Below are 20054 nucleotides of genomic sequence, written 5' to 3' on the forward strand. Positions count from 1 at the left end.
GGGTTTATGTAACGCCAGTCAGTCAGGCTCGGCAGCCAGACCTGCAGAGACGAGGAACGCTAAAGTGTGGACGAAGCGACTTCCTCCCGTCGGCGAGCAGCACAGATACGCGGATAAAGCAGCCGTTAGTGGGCAGAAGCTCGGTTGCTCGGGTCCTGGCTGATCCCGCCGTCCTCGCTGCACCGACCACTAACAGCACGGTGGAGGATGACGCCATTTCTACAGCCGACACTCGGGAAAGGAGAACACTCTCCGCAGAGAGAGCACACACACACAACCGGGTTAAAGCCTGTGCAGAACCGTCACGTCGAAGCCTCGTCGCAGCATTTATCGAGTTAAACCAAGTATAAAAGTCACTTTCTTCACGTTTCTCCCCACCGACGGGGCTGGCTGGCGTTTCGCTGACTGCTCGCGGATGAGTGAGGTCCGTTCTGACAAAGAAGTCGACAAAAAAGAAGGAGAAAAAAACGGTTCGCAGCAAGGTCAAGCTCGATGGAGACTCGGTTTCTCCGACATAAAGTTCGTGTTGCGCGAGAAGCCAAGGTCGCAGCCCGCTTTTGTGGCTCTGGTTCTGGGGGGGGATACCGAACACCATCCGCCCCAGACGAACACCGAGAGAGTGACTGACCGCCGTCAACAACAACGCAGCCGGAGACTGGGTCGTGTCTTCTGTTACTGGTTAACTACAGCCGTTTACGTAAGTCCTCCCAGTTTGTCAGAGAACAAATGTGTACAAATATTCGGTCACGCGCACACAACATTGAAGACCCCGGGTTTATACCCCGCCTCTCTCTAGTGATCAAACGGCGGATCCAACCGAGACCGATCAAGTTCGATCGAAATAAGCACACGGTTCTGCTGGCACAAAAGAGAAGCCAGGCGATGCATTTTTACCTGTCATAAACTACACCGCGTGCTCGACGAATCACATCCCGCAGCGATGTCAAGCCAACACAGGACTCCTGAACGTATCACTTTCCACGTCCGTGAGGGAACATCGTGACAGGCGCTGCTCGACGACAAACCTCCCCGAGGATTCCTCCGCTCACAACTCCGATGCTCGTCCAGTAAACACTCCTGAAAATATTCAGGAGCATAGCCTGTCGCTGTGCTCATCAGCCTCGTTCGGCAGAACTTTCCTATCAAGTTTTACAGCTGCCATCTTCTTGGTTATTTAATTCATTCATTCCTCATAAGCCCACTTTAGATCTTTGCAACATCATTAGTTAACAAGTTAGCTAACGTCGCGGTTGGCTTGGAAGCAGCAGGGAATCATGCTAGTAAAAAAATGTTCAAACCAGCGATTGCTTTAGGGAACAAAAGCAGACTTACCTATGCTGTCAAGTTGAGAAATCCGTCTGTTTTTCGACGAAAGTGTATTAGTAATCCATAGCAACATTTATGTGAAAAAGATGACCGGTTTAACGTCGCCCGTAAGTCCCCTGGTTGATGTTGGATGCGGATTGGTAAAAGTGGTTTTCGCAGAGCTGCTGTTTTCCTTGTTGAGTAGCTCCTCTAAGCCTAGCTCTTTCTGTGATCCTTCCCCCGCCTCCTGAGAATGAGTGACAGCAACAGTACGCCCGCCCCTTTGGCAAATACGCTCATCTATTGGTGGAGTTAATAAAAGGTCACATTTTTGTACCACGGGATTGGTTAGTCACGGAGAAAAACACCAAAGACCACTAACAAGCCTACTCGGTGAAAAACTACAATTTCCTAGAGTTGGAGATGCTTGATTTGTATAAAAATGCGTCTCAACAGTCTTAGATGTGTTTTTTAAAGACTGATGCTTTTTATGGGGCATGCGGAAGTATAAAAGCAATACACATTCTAAGGATCAAATTCTCAGCCACAACGCGCATGCTCTGTAATGCAACAAAAGGTTATATAAGTAGCCCATCAAAACTTGTCTTTGAAACCTGTCTGCGCTGTGTGCGCACAAGAAGCTGTTAGCTTAGCATAGCATCTACCGAACAGACAGTAGTACGCTGACCTAAAATTATTTGAATGTATGGATTCGGAGGACAATCGTGTGCCTTGATCAACCACTGTAGAAGTAGATGGGGGACTACTTTCCTAAAAAACTCAACGGTGCTGTCTCAGCGCGTTTATGTTAACACGCATACGCTAACTAGTTAGCAGACTGGCTAACCGGAAGTCTGGAGCGGCTTGTTCGCAGACTGACAGAATCAGGTGGGTGGAGTTAACGCACACTAAATTATGTGTTTGTTGATTATTTTGTTAAAATGTTAACTGAGATTAATTACATGGTTCGTATATGGGTAAAAATAACTGTTAACAGATAATAATATAACTGAGCTATACTTTTAAAAAAAATCTTGTTTAAAGTAAAACCTTCACAGTAGCATGTATGAAATGGTATTTTACCATGTAAGCTGTCACTGTTTAAAAATGGGTTAACGAGTCTGCCCAGACACCTAAAATAGTTAGTTAGGTGAATGCATTCAGGTATTATCAAAAACATAGGATCCCCCTCATAACAAAGAACTTTAGTGATTAACATTTGCATCTTAAATATCTGTAGTTAGTTACACCTCAAATGATTACATATGTGCAAATTTATGCGTAAGAAATCTAAGAGACCTTGATTATAAGATTCTTTAAATTTGCTGTGAATATTAGTTGAATTACAGTTATACAAAAAAGTGATAGATTAATTTTTCACATCCACAAACATAATTAACACATAACTATCTGTTGCCATACAAATGTATTATTTTACTCTAAATTACAAGTTCTCCAAGCACTTAACCAACATTTAGAATGGAATACACTTTATTGATCTCACAGTGGGGAAATTCAACTGCTACAGAATCACATATACTTAGAGAAAAGAAAGACGAAAAATAATATTACATGTAAACACACCAATGCAATAAGCTGTTATTGTAACCTTCAACCACTAAAACGACAAATTAAAAAAACTTCTGTTTCCCGAGCTATAAGGGACACATCATCTGATATTGCACAGGAGTCCAATACGGGTAGGAGGGGTTTCCCAAGTTGAATGTCATTTTCTACAGCATCATCCTTTCACAAATCTCCTCAACGTAATAGTTGTTAGCCCAGAACCGAGCTAGACTTTTTCTATTTCTGTCTCAGCCAGAGCTGCCTGCACCGCTTTTACTGTAAAATATTAATTCCTGTCTGTTTAGATATACTGTTGATGAAGGGAATTTCATTTTTAAAGGATTGTTTTTAGATTAATTACATGTTTTACAATTTGACAACCATCTGATCAGCACAGCAAGTGAAATACAAGTTAGCTTATAACTGTACAAAAACAAAGTGAGAAGCACATATTTTTCATACTAATTTACAAATGTCCAGTGTCTGCTTAAGGCTAATGTATACTGATGTAATTATACAATTTAATTTTGCAGCAAAAGCAAGTTTACAAATGTAAAGCTTTGCGTCTTAAGAGAGAATTGGAAGCCGCAGATATATACGTACAAGTCTGCAGCTTTAAAACAAGTTATTCTCCAAAAGTGAAAATTACAAACTCCATCCATCCATTTTCATCCGCTTATCCGGAGTCGGGTCACGGGGGCAGTAGCCTAAGGAGAGAGGCCCAGACTTCCCTCTCCCCAGCCACTTGGGCCAGCTCCTCCGGGGGAATTCCAAGGCGCTCCCTGGCCGGGTGAGAGACATAGTCCCTCCACTGTGTCCTGGGTCTACCTGTAGGTCTCCTCCCGGTTGGACGTGCCCGGAAAACCTCACCAGGGAGGCGTCCAGGAGGCATCTTGACCAGATGCACGAGCCACCTCAACTGGCTCCTCTCGATGTGGAGGAGCAGCGGGTCTACTCCGAGCCCCTCCCGAATGACCGAGCTTCTCACCCTATCTCTAAGGGAGAGCCCAGCCATTCTTCGGAGAAAACTCTTTTCGGCCGCTTGTATCCGCGGTCTTGTTCTTTCGGTCACTACCCAAAGCTCATGACCATAGGTGAGGGTAGGAACATAGATCCACCGGTAAATCGAGAGCTTTGCCTTCTCACTCAGCTCTCTCTTCACCATGACAGACCGGTACAACGCCCGCATCACTGCAGATGCAGCACCAATTCGCCTATCGATCTCACGCTCCAGTTTTCCCTCACTCATGAACAAAACCCCGAGATACTTAAATTCCTCCACTTGGGGCAGGACCTCATCCCTGACCCGAAGAAGGCATTCCACCCTTTTCCGAATCAAGACCATGGTCTCAGATTTAGAGGAGCTGATTCTCATCCCAGCTGCTTCACACTCGGCTGCGAACCGCTCCAGCGAAAGCTGGCGATCACGTTCTGATGAAGCCAACAGGACCACATCATCTGCAAAAAGCAGAGATCTGATCCTCAGGCCACCAAAACGGATGCCCTCCACACCTTGGCTGTGCCTAGAAATCCTGTCCATAAAGGTTATGAACAGAATCGGTGACAAAGGGCAGCCTTGGCGGAGTCCAACTCTCACTGGGAACGAGCCCGACTTACTGCCGGCAATGCGGACCAAGCTCTGACACCGGTCATACAGGGACCTAACAGCCCATATCAGAGGGCCTGGTACCCCATACTCCTGGAGTACCCCCCACAGGGTCCTCCGAGAAATGTGGTCAAACACCTTCATCAAATCCACAAAACACATGTAGACTGGTCGGGCAAATTCCCACGCACCCTCCAGGATCCCCCTAAGGGTATAGAGCTGGTCCAGTGTTCCACGGCCAGGATGAAAACCACATTGCTCCTCCTGAATCTGAGGTTCAACAATCTGACGGACCCTCCTCTCCAGAACCCCTGAATAGACCTTACCAGGAAGGCTCAGGAGTGCGATCCCCTGTAGTTGGAACACACCCTGCGGTCCCCCTTTTTAAATAAGGGGACCACCACCCTGGTCTGCCAGTCCAGTGGGACTGCCAACGATGTCCTTGCAATATTGCAGAGCCGCGTCAGCCAACACAGCCCCACAACATCCAGAGCCTTAAGGATCTCCGGGCGGATCTCATCCACCCCTGGAGCCTTGCCACAGAGGAGCTTTTTAACCACCTCAGTGACCTCAGCACCAGAGATTTGAGAGGCCAATCCAAAGTCCCCAGACTCTGCTTCCTCCCTGGAAGACGTGTTGGTGGGATTGAGGAGGTCTTCGAAGTATTCTGCCCACCGATCCACAACGTCCTGAGTAGAGGTCAGCAGCACACCGTCCCCACTATAGATAGTGTTGGTAGCGCACTGCTTTGCCCCCCTGAGGGTCCGGATGGTGGAACAGAATCTCCTCGAAGCCGTCCGGAAGTCTTGCTCCATGGTCTCACCAAACTCCTCCCATGCCCAGAGAGGTGACATTCCATGTGCCAAGAGCCAGCTTCTGTAGTCAAGGATCAGACCGCCAAGGTCCCCGCCCTTGACTACCACCTGTCACACACTGCACCCGACCCCTTTGGTCCCTCCCACCAGTGGTGAGCCCATGGGAAGGGGGACCCACGTTTCCTCTTCGGGCTGTGCCCGGCCGGGCTTCATGGGTGAAAGCCCAGCCACCAGGCGCTCGCCAACGTGCCCCACCTCCAGGCCTGGCTCCAGAGGGGGCACCCGGTGACCCACGACTGGGCGAGGGAACACGGTTTCCATTTATATAATTCATCATAAGAGGTCTTCGGGCTTTGCGTCTTAAGAGAGAATTGGAAGCCGCAGATATATACGTACAAGTCTGCAACTTTAAAACAAGCTATTCTCCAAAAGTGAAATTTACAAACTCCATTTGTTTATAATTTTATTTCTTGCATTTCAATAGAGAGAAGGTTGGTAGTTTGTGGAAAGTATCACTATCTCGGGACAATTCACCAGTTCAGCTATGTTTAAACAATTTATAAATGGCCAAAATTGCTTTTATTAAAACAAAGTGTAATAATAAAGTAATAAACTCTGAGATATTATTTAACAAATAATAAATACACTGAGGAAAAATGATGCTGCCTTAAAATTTCTACCTCTGATCTGGAGCCTCACAATCAGATGCCACTCTTGATTTCTAACTAAATAAAGAAGTGAAGCTTTATATATATATATATATATATATATATATATATATATATATATATATATATATATATATACTTCATATAAATAAACTGAAGTTAGAAAAAATAATGGAAATTCATAAAAAAGGCATTTGAGATGGAATTTATCAATGTTTAGCGTAACTGAACCCACGTTACCCATGTATTTTAATTATGATATGAATCTGCATGAAATTAACACCAACTGTACAATATTGCTGCATTTTTTATTTAATTTTTTATCTTCCAGTTTGAAACGGAGTCTTTTTGAAGCCATGGATGGTGCCTATGAAGCCACATCTGATCGAATTCTGCTAGAACCATACCAGTATTTGTTGCAGCTGCCAGGTAAGTCCTTTTCTCTCTAGTGAAGCTGAAAAGCAGCACCGTGTTAGTTCTCTACTGCCGTTTAGGTCTTTAAGCAGTGTGTTGCCGTGGGAGCGAACATGAGAAGAATGTCTTAAGTTATTTACTTGGTGAAAGGTTCTTGAACAGAAGCAGCGGGTTGCAGGAAGGAATCGATCTGTTCGGACTTTAAAAGCTGGATGTTGCAGCTTGTGGGCCTAAACTTTAGGGATGGTTTGAATGCTTTGAAGTGGGATTAGTAGAGTTACTATCCGCAGTCAGTAGAAATCAGCCTGATTAATCTGTTTGGAGCATCAGAGAGACGTTCTCATCAAAGCGTCTCGTCTTGTCTGCATGTTGAACATCTCGATGTTAACTTCTTATGTCTGAAGAAGCTGTTTCTGTCTAGATTCTTCCTTGAAAAAAGATTCACCTAATATTACCACTCTGTGTGTGCAGGTGTAGGAATCTGTTACATCTCTCTTTTACAGAGTCAATATATCATGAGACTTAAGGTCGTTGTATAGCTTTCAGTCAGACAGCCACTTTGTAAATTCTAAAATTAGTATTTTAATTCTGATTTTGGTAAGGAAAGATCACAAAGTTTTATTTTCAGTTTAACCACAGAATTAATAATAGACACTAGGGGTGCCAAAAGCACGCTAAACTGAAAAGTGTGACATTAAAGTCAGTTCAAGCAATAAACAGCAAAACATGCCGTTTGCAATCAAAGCTGCCACTGAAAAAAAAATTATGAACAGTCGCAAAAAATGTTTCCATCCAGCTGTTTGCAATGGCTTAGCAGACCTGATGAGAAGCTGCAGCTCAATAAGAACACATGTATGAACCCCACAAACTGCTTTGCTGGCTCTTGTGGTGAGGAAGTAATATAACGTGGTCAAACGCTCCTGAGTGGATTTTGCTTGATATCAATTTAATGCTTTATTTGATCTCTAATCTTTAAAAAGTCTCGATAGGTTAAGCTTAACTTGGTCAGTTCATTTAAACTTCAGCCAAGAAAACTGTTGTCAGGCTCATTTGAGGCTATTAAATGTCAAAAGTTTAAGAAGTTTGTTGCTACGGTGGCCCAGAAAGCTCAACAAAATAAAATTGCCCCAACAACAAAAAGCTGCAACACATCGAGAAAACCTGCAATGGAAGTAATAATAAATTGAAAGTTGTGGTCAGCCAGAATGTACGCTAAAACAGATGTTATGCTAATACGTTCATTACGGGGGATGCAAGTAAGAAACAGCGTTTGGGACCATGGGGCCTTTACTGTGGTGTTGTGAGTCCAATTAGCAGCCATACCTTCTGTCTCATCATTACTTCTGTGGTAGGTCTTCTTGTTGTGTTGCAGCTTTTTGCCTTTGGGTTGTATCCTTTGTATTTCATTGAACTTTCTGGGCCACCGTAGATTTCCATTTCCATATCGGCAAATCTTAAACCGGATAGCCAGTTTTTATTTTATTTTATTTGTTTATTATCTAAATTTAAAGCAGATTGAAATTTAATCCCCAAAACTGTCTTTTCATCTATTCTCCATGCAGGAAAACAAGTAAGGACAAAACTCTCCCAAGCGTTTAACCACTGGCTTAATGTCCCAGAAGACAAACTACAGGTGAGAAATTCATTTGATTTCACTCTTTTTACCCTAATAATTCCTAATATTTGCTGTTGTAGACACATCCGATGAGAAGGAGGGGTTGTTCACCCAGCAGCAAATTAAGAGCTGCTTCATTATTCATACAGATATCAGAAACGAGACCTAAGCAGAGAGCTTTAGAGACGAATGTCAGTAAGTCATTGTGAGTTTGGCAAAACTCCTGACCCTGTTTACATTACACGTAGTCGGTTGATTGACTGTTGCTTGTGAGGTTTGGCAGCTCAGAGGCGTCATCCATCAGCTCAGTTTCACACTTCTAAATCGCCACCCCCGTAACGCTTTACTTGGTGTGTTACAATAAAGTCTGATGTTACTCTGGTGATGAGCTGTAGCAGTGGCGGTTTTACCATTGGACATAGGTCGGCGGCCGCCTGGGGCCCCCTTGTGTTGGGGGGGCTCTAGCCCTGACCGCCGGCACCCCTCTGTTAATGCCACAATATTCTTATTACCAACCTGTGGCCGCAGACGGGATTGGACATGCACACTTCTCATTACCATAATCCCTGAACCGTTCAAGATATCATTAAAATTCCAAAAGTGCTGAAAAGACTAAAAATGGGGCTTTTCGCGCATATACTATACATTACGGTAGCCACCGGGATTCCCTGTCTTGAGCACACCGAATCACAACACAGATTCAGAGACGTGCTGAGTTTGTCATCCAAAATGCTCCGTTTTATAACTTTTTAATGGCTGATCAGATTCAAATAATTCCAACGGTTCCTAACGGTACATAAAAGCAGCTTTCCAATGATCTATAGCACGAAGCAATCAGAGTTATGGACAATATCGCTACGAGGGGAAATCCTGCTGTACAGCCTGATTGAAACAGAGCGCAGCGCCGCGGTGAAAGCAGATAACGGGACACACGGAAGCTAATTAGCATAAAAACCAGCATGAAATCATGGAAATGGCTCAAAGAAAATCAACACGATCTATTAGGTGTCCCAGAAGGCTTATATCTGAAGACAGTGACCACGAAGAAGGACAGATCTCCAGTGAACCAGGATATCAATGTTTGTTCAGTCTTTATTTTTTATTTTTTTATTTGAATAACCCTCAACTATTTGCTAATTGTAAGATTCAGCTTCATTCCAGCATTATTTATCTTTTTACCATAAATAATTATTTTTGCTACAACAAAAGTTGTTGGTATAGCAGCACGGTGTGCCAGAGAAGCACCCCATGGCGGTGTGAGGTGTGCAGGACTCGGCCTGCAGCTGGAGAGAAACTGCTTCAAGGTCTACCACATCAAATAAAAACGTCTGAAAGTTTACAAAAATAAATGGTCTTAAAAACAGCTAAAAAAGACACCAAGGTTCTAACTTTTTTAAGAATAGATGCATTTCAGTTCAATGTTTAAATTGTTTGCCCAGTCATTTAGAAGTTCCTGTTCAGTAAAAAATGTAAAAAAAATTCAAATCCGTTTTTTGCTTTTTTCACTTTTAAGCTGATTTTTTAAAGGCTTTAATGGAAATAAATTCTAAATACAAACCATACACTGAAAGCTGAGGTTGTTCTGAAAAAGGAGAGAGTTACACACACTTTGCGCTTTTTATTACAATTTTACAGCCATAAGATTAAAAAAAATACCAGGCGGCCCTGTTATAATTATGGTCATAAGAGGGTAGAGCTGCTCGATTATGGCAAAAATAATAGTCACGGTTATTGTGACTGAAATTGAGATCTCGATTGTTTAAGACAATTTTTCAATTAATGTTGATTTTTTTTATTCCGTCATAAAATTGCTCAGGGTACAATCAGGACAAAAATAAATAAGAAACAAGATGATCACTAAAATAACTCCTGATCCCCATTATAAAAAGACCAAGCATTTTAGTTGGTCCTCGTGCTGTTTTTATGTGCTATAGAAATAAATCTGGTATGGTGTGGGATAAAAAGTGGCAAAGAAATGAGAAATTATGTTCAATGCATTTTTTCTGCCTGTTTAAAGAAGGTGAAATTTATAGCCTGGCGAACCTTCCTATATCTGTAGATGTATAGCCTGGCCACGACCCATTGAAACAACCTGGTTATATGGCGGAATCTACGTTGGTCTTTAAACTGTTGCAGCATGCAATTGGACAGTGCTAGGCCCAATTGGAGCAACGAACAACATAACATATTCGTAGGGCAATCAGTCAACGAGGCAGTATGCCATACACCATTGAAGAAGAAGCAAATACATTCTTGGTGTTCTACCCGTATTTCCTGTATTAGCCATTGATAGAAAATAGACGGGGAAATGCTCTGGTCAGAAAAAGCCACACAGATCTACGTCACACTGTAAATTAACATTCATGTACTCGCCCATCTTGGCTCGCAACGGGGAAGGCTGTTGTTGTGTTGGCGTCCAGGAGAGAGCAGAGCATGTCTTGCCTAGAAGCTAACCATTAGCATTAGCAACTTCGGTTTCCATCCAGAGCTTCACAAGCCGGCAGCCCGCACAGCACACAGAAGCCGCGATCGGGGGGGCCCTGTGGGGGGTACTCCGGGAGTATGGGGTACCCGGCCCTCTGATACGGGCTGTTAGGACCCTGTATGACCGGTGTCAGAGCTTGGTCCGCATTGCCGGCAGTAAGTCGGGCTCTTTCCCAGTGAGAGATGGACTCTGCCAAGGCTGCCCTTTGTCACCGATTCTGTTCATAACCTTTATGGACAGGATTTCTAGGTGCAGCCAAGGTGTGGAGGGCATCCGTTTTGGTGGCCTGAGGATCAGGTCTCTGCTTTTTGCAGATGATGTGGTCCTGCTGGCTTCATCAGAACGTGATCTTCAGCTTTTGCTGGAGCGGTTCGCAGCCGAGTGTGAAGCAGCTGGGATGAGAATCAGCTCCTCTAAATCTGAGACCACGGTCTTGATTCGGAAAAGGGTAGAATGCCTTCTCCGGGTCAGGGATGAGGTCCTGCCCCAAGTGGAGGAGTTTTGGTATCTCGGGGTCTTGTTCACGAGTGAGGGAAAACTGGAGCATGAGATTGATAGGTGGATTGGTGCTGCATCTGCAGTGATGCGGGCATTCTACCGATCTGTCGTGGTGAAGAGGGAGCTGAGCCAGAAAGCCTGGCTCTCCATTTACCGGTCGATCTACGTCCCAATCCTCACCTATGGTCATGAGCTTTGGGTAATGACCGAAAGAACGAGATCGCGGATACAAGCGGCCCAAATGAGTTTCCTCCGTAGGGTGGCCGGGCTCAGCCTTAGAGATAGGGTGAGGAGCTCAGACATTCGGGAGGGACTCGGAGTAGAACCGCTGCTCCTCCGGATCGAAAGGAGTCAGTTGAGGTGGTTTGGGCATCTGGTCAGGATGCCTCCTGGACGCCTCCCTGGGGAGGTGTTTCGGGCATGTCCTGCCGGCAGAAGGCCCCCGGGTCGACCCAGGACACGCTGGAGAGGTTACATCTCCAATCTGGTCCGGGAACGCCTTGGGGTCCTGCCGGAGGAGCTGGTGGAGGTGGCTGGGGAGAGGACGGTCTGGAGCTCCCTAGTTGGGATGCTGCCCTCGCGACCCGGACCCGGATAAGCGGAGGAAGACGACGACGAGACGACAACGACGGCACCACATTACCTCCACAGTCTGATCATATAAACGATCTTTATCCTCCCTAGGGAGCCACGGCAAATCCCGCTTTGCAAACGCCATGGTCCTGTAAAAACAGCTAGAGAAAACTGAGGGAAAATGGCTGTAAGTTCAGCAAACATCCCACTGGAGGAAAAAACCACCATAAATCTGGTCATGTGATAAGTAGCAGCTACGTTAGGGGAGAGGAGATTATGTGGTGATGTCACATATGCGACGTACCAAATTCTGGTGTGTAGTCATGCTAATTACGAACTTTTACAAGCTGATAAATCTGAAAGTACATGACTGGCGTGGTCGAAACACCCATCATTACGCAAAGCGTTTTTAGCCCTGTTGACTTGCATTCTTTGTTTCCTTCTTTTGTGGACCCATGAGCCGACCAGAAAGGGAGGACACTTAAGCTCCCTATAGTGTTTCCGGATCCCGACTCACCTTACACGGTGCCAAATGCCGAGTCCTGAACCTGTTGGGTCTCTTTTAGCTTTCACAAGTCTCTGTTTGTCCTGAATGTTTGATAAACGCTACCTAAAGAGAGACGCAGTCCTGCAATAAAGCTCAGAGGTCACATTGTTGTCTCCTGTGCATTATCCAGGTAGCAAAAGAACATCTTCTGATAGAAAAATGCGTGTTTGACAAAATAATGGAGTTGTTGGGTTTCTTCTGAGTTAATATCATATATCATAGATCAGGTCTGTCATGTCTGCTCCCCCACCACCAAATCCATCTCTCAGTTTGGATTTAATCATGATTTCCACACTGCTGCTGTAGCAGCGACTTGTTCAAATAAATGAAATCAGATTTCTGAATAATTAGACGAAGCAACGCCACATTCAAGGTGACTGTTTTAGATTATTTTCTCTTAAGGTGCAGCTCTGTTTCTTGATTGAAGTGGTGACATTTTCAGTTCAGGTTTACGTTTTCTCAAGCTAAATTAACTTTTCGAGGTTATTTTATTTCACATGGCCCACATTTGTTATTCACACAGTTTTTATCTGCTGATGTTTTCTCGGTAATCGCAGTTCAGACAGAGCTGCTGTGTCTTCTAACAGCAGGTGGTGGTGGTTTAAATCTGTGTGGCTGCTTTGTAACCTCCAGCTGAACCCTTCACACAGACGGAGAGCACTCCTCTTGTCATCATTAGCACACTGCTGCCAAGAAGTCACCGCCATGGAAACAAACGTGCCTTCAGATCGTCTGCGGCAGTGACAGTGGAGCTCCTCACTCATTTGGCAGTACATTTCTCATGAAACCCCATATGTGCTTCTGTGCTGTAGTACAGCTCTGTATCAGTGGCTTTTCTTTCCTTCGCTCTGATGTCGTAAAGATTAGTGCAAACTTTGAAATATCTGCTGCTTTCAAACGAGGGCGTTTGATGACTCATACAGGAAAATGACTCATCTGTGAGTAAATGACAAGGAAGTGAGTGAAATTAAATCTAGTAAGCTGCTATAATAATAATAAAGTTGCACCTTTAGAAATGTCATCACTTTTTGTGGGTGTTAAATCACAGGGAAATCTAATTGCTCTAATTGCCCTCTGGGATTAATAAAGTCTCTTTGAATTGAATTGAATCAGCAGTTTTAAATGGTAACACTTGGTGATAAAATGTGTAATAAGTGTATTAAAATGGCCAAACTTCTTATATTTAAAAACCTTTAAAGTCGGATTACGTTTACTTGGTTCGACCTTCAAAGATCAAGTCTACAAATTAAATAAGTGTTTTAATTTAAGCTTCATCAAATCAGAGACTATGGTCTTGAGTTGGAAAAGGATAGAATGCCTGAATGAGGTCCTGCCTCAGGTGGGGTCTTGTTCGCGATTGAGGACAAGATGGTGGGTGAGATCGACAGGTGTATTGGTGCTGCGTCTGCAGTGATGCGGGCGTTGTACCAGTCGGTTGTGGTGAAGTGAGAGCTGAGCCTATGGTCACGAGCATTGGGTTGTGACCAATATGGGACTGTGGTTACTAGCGGCCAAAATTGGTTTTCTCCGCGGCGTGGCTGGTCTCTCTGTTAGAGGTAAGAAGTTCATTCATCTGGGAGAGGCTCAGAGTAGACCTGCTGCTCCACATCAAGAGGAGCCAGTTGAAGTGGCTCAGGCATTTGGTTAGGATGCCTCCTAGATGCTTCCTTGGTGAGGTTTTCTGGGCATGTACAACTGGGAGGAGACCTAAAAGAAGACCCAGGACACACTGGAGGGACTGCGTTTATCGGCGGGCCTGGGAACGCCTTGGCATTCACCCAGAAGAGCTGGCCCAAGTGGCTGGGGCGGTCTGGGCCTCTCTGCTTATGCTGCTGCCCCCGCGACCCGACCCCGTATAAGCGTACAAAAATGAGTGGATGGATGGAATTTAAGCTTCTAACAGACAAAAAGACAAAGTTGCAGAACAAGGGGCCTTTGCACCTAAGCGTCGCATAAGGTCTTTAAAGCGTTGTACAGAGCAATTAGTCAATTAATGCATTTCCACTTTTTGGACTAGGGCTGCACGATATTGGGAAAACTTGTGATGTTAGATAACTTATTACTATTGCGATGACGATATTACTTGCGATAAATAAATAACTGAACTCAGGAACAAAAATAATCAAAAACAAAGAAATTCAAAAATTCATTAAAATGAGAAAATCAAAAATGTGAGGAAAGGGAAAAAGAAAATGAGCAAGAAAAGGCAATCAGTGGATCCCGGGAAAAGCAGAATCAGCAGGAAGAGCAGAACAAAGCTAACGCAGGTGTTTGCTAACTAGGGCTGCACGATATTAGGAAAACCTGCGATATTCGATAACAGTGCTTAATATTGCGATATCGATATTACTCACGATAAATGAACAAATACTAAAGTATGCAGTGTTGATGTCGTCTGGCGTGTGACGTCTGCTCTGGGTTCAAAGCAAACAAAACAAATGCATGAATTCCATTACAACATAACATTTTTATTGCAAAAATATGCAGCTGCACCTGCTACTGTATTAGCAGCTGCACCTGCTACCGTATTAGCAGCTGCACCTGCTACTGTATTAGCAGCTGCACCTGCTACTGTATTAGCAGATGCACCCGCTACCGTATTAGCAGATGCACCCGCTACCGTATTAGCAGCTGCACCTGCTACTGTATTAGCAGCTGCACCCGCTACTGTATTAGCAGCTGCACCCGCTACCGTATTAGCAGCTGCACCTGCTACCGTATTCGCAGCTGCACCTGCTACCGTATTAGCAGCTGCACCCGCTACTGTATTAGCAGCTGCACCCGCTACTGTATTAGCAGCTGCACCCGCTACTGTATTAGCAGCTGCACCCGCTACTGTATTAGCAGCTGCGCCTGCTACTGTATTAGCAGCTGCGCCTGCTACTGTATTAGCAGCTGCACCCGCTACTGTATTAGCAGCTGCACCCGCTACTGTATTAGCAGATGCACCCGCTACTGTATTAGCAGCTGCACCCGCTACTGTATTAGCAGCTGCACCCGCTACTGTATTAGCAGCTGCACCCGCTACTGTATTAGCAGCTGTACCCGCTACTGTATTAGCAGCTGCACCCGCTACTGTATTAGCAGCTGCACCCGCTACTGTATTAGCAGCTGCACCCGCTACTGTATTAGCAGCTGCACCCGCTACTGTATTAGCAGCCGTACCTGCTACTGTATTAGCAGCTGCACCCGCTACTGTATTAGCAGCTGCACCCGCTACTGTATTAGCAGCTGCACCCGCTACTGTATTAGCAGCTGCACCCGCTACTGTATTAGCAGCCGTACCTGCTACTGTATTAGCAGCTGTACCCGCTACTGTATTAGCAGCTGCACCTGCTACTGTATTAGCAGCTGCACCTGCTACTGTATTAGCAGCTGCACCTGCTACTGTATTAGCAGCTGCACCCGCTACTGTATTAGCAGCTGCACCCGCTACTGTATTAGCAGCTGTACCTGCTACTGTATTAGCAGCTGCACCCGCTACTGTATTAGCAGCTGCACCCGCTACTGTATTAGCAGCTGTACCCGCTACTGTATTAGCAGCTGCACCTGCTACTGTATTAGCAGCTGCACCTGCTACTGTATTAGCAGCTGCACCCGCTACTGTATTAGCAGCTGCACCTGCTACTGTATTAGCAGCAAAACAACAAACTGCATGCATGCAGTTTCTCAGTGACTTTAAAACATCACCTCCACCATAAAACTTTTTCTGATGCTCCAAATACAGAAAAACATCCCTTACCAGGGTTTTTAGAATAAATAAAATCAGAAAATAAGTTTAAACGTTAAATAATAGTTAACATCACTTAAATGCGACAGCTAATTATCTCATTGCTACTGAACATTTTCTCCACTTATGTGGTTATGATATAAGGCTGTTGCTGTAATTGGGAAGTGAACTGTGCTGGGCCAAACTAGGAGAATATTAAGATTTTCTGAGGGAAAGAGAAAAACAATTGTCTACCTTTCAGAAGAGGAACTGGCAAAAACCTACATGGAAAATATGTGAAAACGTTTGTTTTTAACCCCAAATGGAACAAGTTTACCTAGATCTTAAAAAGCAGCTCAGATGATGAAACTGCAACTATGATTCTGATAACAAGCTAACTAATTGAACTAGCTCCTCTAAGATAACCGGCTAGCAGAGCTTCTGACTGACAGTTTATGTGCAGCAGCAAATCAACTATCCTGTTTAACAAGGTTATAAGAGCTCATAAATGAAAAATCACTTTGATGTGTGGGGGAACTTTTCCAGGCCCTCTGTAGCAGCTCAGGGGGGGACTGGGAGGAGAGTGCTGTAGCCTTTTAGCTGGAAGCTAACCGGAGCCTGGGGCTAACGGTGGGTTGGTTCACCGGCACGTGTCGGAGTCAGCCCGGTTATTATCAGCTGCTTAACGACACCGAGCGGACTCACGTTCACGTTTGAAAGCAGCGCTGATTCCAGAAACCTCAGCACAAAGTGCGTTCATTAATCTGAGCCAGCATGACGAACAAGGGAAGCGAGCGGCAGCGGAAAGCGGGGGTGGAGCAGAGCTGAGATAGTGGAATTTTGGGGTAAGGGTCTACGTAGGGGGCGGGCGTATTACGTGAACGGACCCATTTGATTGGCCACATATCAGATTGGTCAAATACTTTTGCGTAAAAAACAGAGCTGGTTTACAAAAAGTTGATGTATGACACGGATGGAAATGTTGAACCACCAAACATTTATCGCTGTTTTTGACGTGCTTTGCGATGGGCCTATCGCACGTCCTGTTATCGCGATGACGATAATTTTTTGATATATTGTGCAGCCCTATTGCTAACTATCAAAATGAAGTGCCGTCCGCCTTTGGGGCGGGCATCTAACCTATAATAACCCACCTGATTGGCCAAATGGGTAAAGAGCTCTATTTGATTTGTTAACAAAACATCATGCTTCCATTTGATTGTCAGAATGCGATATGTGTAGCAAACATTTGAGCTGACCATTCATTGCGTTATTCATCTGTTCTTTGCGATATGCATATTGTGTATGCTAATATCGCGATAACGATATATTGTGAAGCCCTATTTTGGACGCATCCCAGACGCTTCAAGTGATGTCCTACTCTTCAAGCTCAGCGGTTCAGATCGGGCCAGACACAAAGTGTAAAATATCCAAAAGCTTTCAAAATAAGACGTGTAGATTTCCAGTTGCTCAACTAATTTATAAAAAAAAACATTCTTACCTGTAAAACCTCCGTAGCCAAAGTAAATGCAACAGAAAATAAGCCAGACCTTTCTGATGCATGCTGCCATCTTTCTTTTTGCTTGTTACCGCGTGAACTACTGAAATCACTTATGGTCTTGCAATTTTCCGGTGATTCCGTAACCTGCATGGAAGGCATTCGCTGCTGATTCGGGTCTGAAACGCCCCCTGTGGGAAGGGATGTTTTGCTGACCTTACGGGTAAAACATGTCTCCAAGGTGGAAAGGCTGGGTAGAACACACTGACGGAGAATCGCAAATACTCCTCCATTAATTTCAATATGGCCCTCACGTGATCTATAATTTGGAGTCTAGTATCTATTCTTCCATCTGGATTGATTTCCGAGCACACTTTGAGCACGTGTCTTCCCTATTTGGACCTCCAGATCTATCTGTGTTGTTAGAAGATTCCTCATGTGTGGCTTTAGCCACAGCTCGTGTCCTGTATCAGGACCCTACGAAAGGAAAGGTTGTGTTTGACTAATAAACCTCTCGACTGTCTCGGCCTTGGCCTTCTGCTCGACCCACTGAGTCCGTCTTTGTGCTCTCGGGGCTTCACACAAGCAGCTTTCATTACCAGGCCACACCACTCGTGTCTTAAATCAGCACAGCCGGCGCCTGATGGGAACGCGGGCTGTTCTGTCAAACGTAAACATAACAAAGCTGTTTAATTGACTGATGGAGTGCTTTCGAATTTCAGATTAGTTACCAGACACGGTGCGGTTTTAGAAACAAGCTCTAAACTGACCTGAGAAGCTCCGTTATTTTCTGGATTTGCTTTTTGAAGTAAATCTTTAGTTGAGCTCTTGATCATTTCATTTCATGTCCTTTTATGAAAGCAGTGAAGACGTAGATGTAACCATGGCGCCCTCTGCTGTACACAAGCTGTAGTGCAAAATTCACATAAAAAGAACAAACTTTTAGCCACAATAAATGTAAATATTTCTGTAAAAAGTATGAAATGTTTGTGTTTTTGTTCAGGTGATCATTGAGGTGACGGAGATGCTGCACAACGCCAGTTTACTGATAGACGACATCGAGGACAACTCCAAGCTGCGGCGGGGCTTCCCTGTGGCCCACAGCATCTACGGCATCCCCTCAGTCATCAACTCAGCCAACTACGTTTACTTTCTAGGGTTAGAGAAGGTGCTGACCTTGGAGCACCCGGAGGCCGTGCATGTTTTCACCCGTCAGCTGCTGGAGCTTCACCGAGGACAGGGTCTGGACATCCGTTGGAGGGACACCTACACCTGTCCAACTGAGGAGGAGTACCGCCACATGGTGCTGCAGAAGACTGGCGGGCTCTTTGGCCTGGCTGTGGGTCTGATGCAGCTCTTTTCAGACTGGAAACAAGACCTCAAACCCCTCCTGAACACACTTGGCCTCTTTTTCCAGATCCGCGACGACTACGCCAACCTGAGCTCCCGCGAGTACAGCGAGAACAAGAGCTTCTGCGAAGACCTGACTGAGGGCAAGTTCTCTTTCCCCACAATCCACGCCATATGGTCTTGTCCAGACAGCACCCAGGTGCAGAACATTCTGAGACAGCGCACGGAGAACATGGACATCAAACGGTACTGCGTGGATTACCTGGAGAAGGTGGGCTCGTTCGCCTATACCCGTCAGACCCTGCGGGACCTGGAGATAGAGGCTTACCGGCTCATCAAGGAGTTCGGAGGGAACCCTCAGCTGGAGAGCCTGGTCATACACCTCAGCAAGATGCATCATGATGCTGAGGCCACAGCAGAGTCGAGCACCGAACCACGCTCCAGCCAGAACCACTAACGTCCCTTTTCACCATGTTTTTACTACCTGATCCACCTGCTCCTGTCTGCATCTTCCACTCGGAACCTCGTCAGACACAGAGAAGCCCTAAATGTTCCCTTTATTGTTAAACGGCATCCTCAAGTGTTACTTAACTCTTACATTGGCTAATCCAGTTCTGATAAGATTCAAACACTTCAGCTTTCTGAAAAAGAAACATAAGATGGCAAAAAAGCTCAAAAAGCCTCTTGTTTGATGTGCACTTCCGTGCTTGTAGGAGCGTTTTTTTGTTCCCTTTTATACAGTTAGTTGAGCAAATGGTGTGTATTGTTTTTATCGGAGGTGTAGTTTTGAAGTTCGGGTGATAAAGTCACCAGAGTGCTGGTCCAGATGAAACGGTTCTGCTGACACGTCGGACCATTGTAACATGCTGGCATCACGTAGTTAATCACCAGTAAGTTTAACTGTGGGTTAGACTCGTCTGATGCGTCGCCACGGCTACGACTGGAGATCTGCTTTGTGTTAAATAAATGTTTAGAAAGGACCTTTGTTCTCGTTTTGCCTTTAAATCTGAATCTTCCCATGGCGTCTGGGATGCGTTTGAACTTGGAGAGATCAGCACCATCTAGAGGATGGCGTTGCTTTAGTGTGATCACACTCCAGCTTATTTTACACATTTCTTATAAGTATTTTGTTGCACAAGAGTTTATTTTTGAAGTATTTTGTAAATGCATGCTACTGGTGCAGACGGCGTGTGGAGGCGTCTGATTAAAGTTTTCTGATCTGTGCCTTGTTCTGACAAACTGAAGTGTGTGTGTGTGTGTGTGTGTGTGTGTGTGTGTGTGTGTGTGTGTGTGTGTGTGTGTGTGTGTGTGTGTGTGTGTTGCTGGGACCCACTTATCTAAATCCTGTGTTATCTGCCTGCTCTGTTAATTTGGCTGTGAGGTTTTCCTCCGCTGCTCTAAAGAA

General features: G+C 45.0%; 2 protein-coding genes across 5 annotated transcripts in view; one reads left to right on the forward strand and one right to left on the reverse strand.

The window, feature by feature from the left end:
* The window catches only part of arid4b (AT-rich interaction domain 4B), a 60902-nt gene extending 59354 nt beyond the window's left edge, over positions 1 to 1548 (reverse strand). For all 3 annotated transcript variants that reach the window (XM_015943965.3, XM_015943964.3, XM_015943963.3), the window contains exon 1: positions 1333 to 1548. The gene's annotated coding sequence lies outside the window, so the exon portion shown is untranslated. The remainder of the gene's footprint in view (positions 1 to 1332) is intronic.
* On the forward strand, positions 564 to 19629 carry ggps1 (geranylgeranyl diphosphate synthase 1). 2 transcript variants are annotated; one of them, XM_015943967.3, is made up of 4 exons: positions 564 to 697; positions 6292 to 6389; positions 7937 to 8007; positions 18303 to 19629. In XM_015943967.3, exons 2-4 carry the CDS (start codon positions 6317 to 6319, stop codon positions 19104 to 19106), a joined length of 948 nt encoding a protein of 315 aa, XP_015799453.1. In that variant the 5' UTR covers positions 564 to 697; positions 6292 to 6316; the 3' UTR covers positions 19107 to 19629. The 2 variants fall into 2 exon arrangements, with proteins under 2 accessions (XP_015799453.1, XP_015799452.1); XM_015943966.3 differs by lacking the exon at positions 564 to 697 and adding an exon at positions 1977 to 2193.
* The last annotated feature ends 425 nt before the right edge of the window (positions 19630 to 20054 follow it).

Source organism: Nothobranchius furzeri, chromosome 12 (assembly GCF_043380555.1).
Source record: "Nothobranchius furzeri strain GRZ-AD chromosome 12, NfurGRZ-RIMD1, whole genome shotgun sequence".
Taxonomy (NCBI): Eukaryota; Metazoa; Chordata; class Actinopteri; order Cyprinodontiformes; family Nothobranchiidae; genus Nothobranchius; species Nothobranchius furzeri.